The sequence below is a fragment of the Gadus chalcogrammus genome, chromosome 10 (genome assembly GCF_026213295.1).
Source record: "Gadus chalcogrammus isolate NIFS_2021 chromosome 10, NIFS_Gcha_1.0, whole genome shotgun sequence".
Lineage (NCBI taxonomy): Eukaryota > Metazoa > Chordata > Actinopteri > Gadiformes > Gadidae > Gadus > Gadus chalcogrammus.
This window is the reverse complement of record NC_079421.1, coordinates 15,192,913-15,198,409: the sequence shown is the minus strand read 5'-3', so window position 1 is coordinate 15,198,409 and position 5,497 is coordinate 15,192,913. Positions and strand designations below refer to the sequence as shown.

The following is a 5,497-nucleotide window of genomic DNA, read 5'->3' as shown; positions in this document are numbered from 1 at the left end:
TGTTTGTTTGTGTGTGTGTGTGTGTGTGTGTGTGTGTGTGTGTGTGTGTGTGTGTGTGTGTGTGTGTGTGTGTGTGTGTGTGTGTGTGTGTGTGTGTGTGTGTGTGTGTGTGTGTGTGCGTGCGTGCGTGCGTGCGTGCGTGCGTGCGTGCGTGTGTGTGTGTGTGTGTGTGTGCACTCTCTGCTCCTAACGGGCACCAGATTCCAGATATGGCTGCTCGTTAAGAGAAATCCGTGCGGATGCATCCAGTCATTTAGCCAGAGGAGGAACACTGGCCATATGTTTGAAGGGGGACTCACACTGTGAGGTTTTAAGGTTAAATGGCCTTTGTAGTTGTAATGACATAGTAAACACGAGACGAGTGGGACACGCCTCTTGGGCAAAGAAAATATTCTTCTAATGCGCCCATGGAACCGTGCGCAAGGGGGCAGTTTCGTTCTCCGAAGTGCAGTTGTCCTTGCCTCCGTAGAACATACATGTGCTCACACACACATGGCTGTAAAGATGCAATAACCACACACACACGCACAAACACACACACACAGATACACAAACACACAAACACGTGTACACACCGCATATCTACACACACACTTTCATCTGCATTCCCCATCTGGGCCTAATTCAAAGAAAGGATTTTGGCAGGATAAAGTATCTCTCTAATGATCTTCTCCAGTTCCACTGCCTGTGAATGCTTAAGGCACTTGTTCATACAGAGGAGGTGAAACCACACTTACAAATTACTACACCAGAAGATACCACAGACTGACATACCTCCACTCGGTTGCCCATTGGAGCACATCTGAATCCGTTAGCTTAGCCCTTCTCCAGTGTACCTTCACGGCATGCGCTAGATGTTACCCGAGAGGATAATTGGTCAGGAGGACCGTTTCAAGTTTAATCACACTGTTTTTGTTCCTCCCCTCTCCTTCTTTCCCCCTCCCCCAACTTCAGAATCAACTGGAAAGGAAAGACGAAAAGAGAAGAGAAAAGGTAAAAATTCAACAAATATCTCTGGAATCCTCTGTATCATTTTATATTTATTATTATTATTGATTAGGCCTCTGCGTGTTGCTGTTTGTTCTCCTGCAACGTCCATCATGCAGGCCGCTAAACCTGGCAACCACCTTAGGCCAAGTTAAACATAACCATTCAACACTCCACAGAACTCTCTCTCTGTGTCCTTGTACGAGTATTATCATATTATTAGTATTAGTAGTAGTATTACGCAGAAGCCGGCATTAAGATAATCAAGTATATTTTCATCCTAAGCCAACCTAGTCATCTTAAGCCAACCATCCACTTCATTTTTTCTCGTTTCCAGGAAGGAAGAGGTCTCCGGGTGCGCAGGGGCCTCCCGGCCCCCCCGGCCCCCCAGGGCCGCAGGGGCCCCCAGGCATCCCAGGGATCCCTGGCATCCCTGGGAGCAATGCTGTCGGCCCAGCCGGACCACCCGGGCCCCCTGGCCCTCAAGGACCTCCAGGCCTCCAAGGTCCAGCAGGTATAAAGTGGTTTGGACCGGCTCTATGAATCCCTCATCCCCGGTCTGGGATTAATGAAAGTACATGTTGCGTGTAATCTATACGGCAGCATCCCACTCCTGTTTCAAGGCACTATAGATGCTATTTGTTTCCCAGCCGGCTTAAATCAAGAGCGTATTTTCTTCGACATTACACACGTCTGCAAAAAAACATAACATCTTGTAAATTCTACGCGGCAGGGATGGATTAAGTTGTCCAATCAATTAACTGATTGGCGTACTTTTGTTTGTGTGGAACACTTCAGGTTCTGCAATGTTCCGTCCTTATATGGTCTGTTTTGTTCCAACTGCCACTTGCTGCTTTGTTCTAAAACCCTGCCGCTAACTAGTGTTTAATGTCGTCTGTTTCCTTTTTCGCAGTGACTGCTGACAAGACCAAAACAAAGGAATTTCAGGTACGATGTGTCATATTTAAACAGGAAAGTTGCCAATGTAAGAACGGTGCTGTAGATCAGTTTGCCATAACCCCTATTTTTAACGTCTTCCTTTGTTTTATCTTTTATCTCAGCCGGCAGTGGTGCATCTGCAAGGGCAGGAAACGACCATCCAAGTGAGGGAAGGTAAGGATGCTCGGAGGGAGTTTTCTCTCTGCACACAGCGACCGAAAGGCTGCACGCAGCGACTGAAGAGGCTGGTCACCTCTCGTATTCAGGTTCAGTTACAGCCAACCAGGCCTGTATTACACAGTGTTCATGGGCTCAATCCAGATGTAGAGAAAAGTCTGTTTTGCTACACTTCTCGAAACTGTTTCTCCTTATGGGGCTGTGGAGGCAAACAGCTTCAGCTTGACATGAAGGCTAATTCAGCACAGGCATCCAGCGAGGCACCCAGACAGTTCACTCCTCTTTGCGTTTATTCGTCTGTGAACAGCAAAACATTAAAGTCTTGTTCAACGACTCTCGCCAGTTGTCTAGCGTGCATAAGCTGCAATAAATTGAGTAAATGTTATTGCAAGAGAGAGGAGAAGCAGTTAATCGGCAACACATTAACAATAGACCATACCGTTTCCCTTAGGGTTGCGATCAAAGCATGCATTTTGCATTTGCATTTTGCATTAATAGCGCGCCATCACCCGCCATATCTATTCTATCTATCTGTAGGAAGATAGTGAGTAACCTTCTCCCTTCCTTTTCCTTTCCATGCGTAGATCTGTCCGAGGGCGTCCTGCGGAACTGGAAGATGGTCTCCATCCACCACCGCGTCTTCAAGATGCACTCTCGCTCCGGGGAGCTTGAGGTGCTGCTGGATGGGGTCTACTTCATATATAGTCAGGTAGAAGTGAGTACGGTCCTTGACCTAACTCTTTTACCTTATGCGGTCGGTTATCACCTAGATCCTAGATTATACCAAAAGCTGTGGGCAATTGCACCTATCCACAGTGATCTACAAATAAATAAGGCAATAAGGTAGCTTCTCTTATCTGATATACGTCTTCACGAACGTATACACTGTGAATTCCCTGACAAGTATGGTTCCCTCCCCTGACCCCAAGAGTGTTTTAGTTTTTTACATCCTGCTCTCTCCTCTCCCCTCCCCGCCCAGGTTTACTATCTGAACTTCACGGACATTGCCAGCTACGAGGTGATGGTGGACTCCACGCCGTTCCTGCGATGCACCTGCAGTATCGAGACGGGCCAGCGCAAGTTCAACACCTGCTACACTGCCGGGGTGAGCCTACTGCGTGCCGGCCAGCGGATCTCCATCCGCATGGTGTACGAGGACACCCTCATCAGCATGACCAACCACACCACGTTCCTCGGCAGCGTTCGCCTCGGCGAGGCGCCATCTGCTGGCCAACACTGACCACTGCAGGGAGCCGGTGAAGGGCCCGGCTCAGGAAGTGCCGCAAAGCGGCAACCCCCACCCCAAAAAAAGAGAAATAATCGTTTGCGGAGTCCGACTCTGCAATCATCCTTTCCACTAATGGTCCCAGTAGCGTGTAACGGGGAAGGATTATCAGAATAATACGTTTTGTTTAAAGAGGCAACTCCTCAAACCCCATAAAAAAAACCCTGCTGGCGAGAAATATGAGGCCATTTGTTGAGAGCCTGTCGAGAAGGAACTGTAGAACTTTTTGATCGGAGAAACATTTCTTTTTGAGGAAGCCAATCTGTGACTTTTTGTTTACTTTCCCTTATTCTGTGTTCTGGAACAGAAGAGGAGTCTTGGGCAAGGACGCCGAGCTTCTCACGAAAAGACTCAACGGCCCCTCGTTATTTATAGACATGGAGTAGTTTTTTTTACACTTAGGCATTTCTTTTTTTATATTGAGGAAGGACACTGCGCTGACACATACTTTATATTTACGTACCTTACTTGCTGTCCAATGATAACCTTGTATCTCCAGAAAAAAAAGGGCTACTCAAAGAGTAATGAAAAATGACTAAGTATCGGACTGTAGGCGTTGGCTTTTCAAAATAAAATATATGTAGGATGTTCTCAGCATCTGTGGCCTGTGGATTGCAAATTGAAAAATAAAACATGTAAAGTGAAACCAGAAATTGATTTCCCTCATAAATGGATTTAAAGGTGTTCACAAGATGGCAGCACTATGTATTTGCACATATTTGCACTACAGCATCCGGAATATCAGTGATATGTTGTTATTTTTAAACAATGCAATTGTTTAGCTACCGTATGAATGAATCCATGTTGAAAAATGATAGTTATGTTTATATGTCACTGTATATATTGTATATAAAATGGGATATACTTTTTGTAAATTGATTTGATTGATGGATTAAAATGTTTCATTTTTTGCCTTAAAGCATTTGTCTCTCTTACTGGTCTTTTTTCAGCTGGTGTTTAAAAAGTCTACTACTCTTCTTTCATATTGAACTCCACTGGCACAAGAACTGACAAGAACAAATTATGTTCCTTGAATGAAGCCATTGTCTTTATTAAAACATTGCTTTTTACTTGGACTGTGAGTTTCACAATGCATCGCATCGTTTTATTGGCTATCGTCTCCATTCAATCTAAATGAGTTCCATCTTGAGAAGTCCATAAAAAAAAGAGCAGTCGAAGAGGGCTCTTCATTGGGAAGCGCGCTTGACACTGAGCATTTCAAGCTTTGGTGTGACCTCACCGCTTGGTTAGAAACCTGAGGATACCTCAAGTGCTCCAAGCCGCAAAATGCCTTCAAAACACTTTACTATCAGTACACAGTGTTTATACTCCATTTAATCCTTCCTTGATTTACACTGCCAGCATGTCGGAGAATGAATAGAAGACAAACTCTGGGGGGATCTCGTTATATAATTGAATCAGAAGTTTTGAGAACTTCGTGATGGGGTGATGAGAGAGAACAGACAAGTGTGGTATGTCACTGATTACGGAGTATGGAGTCATCTTGGACACTGTACTACTGAGACTCGTTGCCGTTATCCGGCACTTGGATAGCGCTGCAATAATAAATCTTGTCTCTGTGTTTTCTCTGAGGAGTTCCAAGTTGCGCCCCTTTCCCAACGAAATGAAAGAAAAATGGAGAAAAATAAAGTCGGGTGGGGGAGACAGGGTGGTCAGTTGAGAGATGAAAAAGTGTGCATTACTTTAAATCTAATCTAGAAGTGAGGCCATCAAAAGTGCACTATGTATGTTTATTTTCACAGTCATCACCGCAGCCTACGGCCAATACTAACATCGTGTGTTTAAGAGGTCAAGCTTATCTCATACCTTCGGGCTATTGTTATTAGGAGCGTCTGTCATTAAAGCCGCACTTATGTCTGCCTTGCCTGTTCTCACAGGAAAAGGAGCAGAGACCCCTTGGTGGCTTGCAGCACACCAAAACAGACCGAGGCCCATTTCACGATGTGAGAGCCGAGTTGTTGTCAGAGGAGACGGTTATGAGGTGTTTAGACAAGCTTTGTGTCGACATCTCAACTCTTTACGAGCTAGTAAATATCACATTTCAAGCACACCACACAAATAGTATTTGACTGGGGCAATAATTTCCGT

General features: G+C 45.2%; 1 protein-coding gene across 2 annotated transcripts in view; it reads left to right on the top strand.

The window, feature by feature from the left end:
• eda (ectodysplasin A) overlaps positions 1 to 5,125 on the top strand; it is a 13,898-nt gene extending 8,773 nt beyond the window's left edge. Inside the window, exons 3-8 of one of the 2 annotated variants that reach the window (XM_056600903.1) lie at positions 955 to 993; positions 1,325 to 1,501; positions 1,901 to 1,935; positions 2,049 to 2,100; positions 2,688 to 2,812; positions 3,083 to 5,125. In XM_056600903.1, coding sequence (XP_056456878.1) covers positions 955 to 993; positions 1,325 to 1,501; positions 1,901 to 1,935; positions 2,049 to 2,100; positions 2,688 to 2,812; positions 3,083 to 3,343 — 689 coding nt within the window. In that variant the 3' untranslated portion in view covers positions 3,344 to 5,125. Of the gene's footprint in view, positions 1 to 954; positions 994 to 1,324; positions 1,502 to 1,900; positions 1,936 to 2,048; positions 2,101 to 2,687; positions 2,819 to 3,082 lie in introns of both variants that reach the window. The other variant, XM_056600902.1, reaches the window with a different exon arrangement.
• The last annotated feature ends 372 nt before the right edge of the window (positions 5,126 to 5,497 follow it).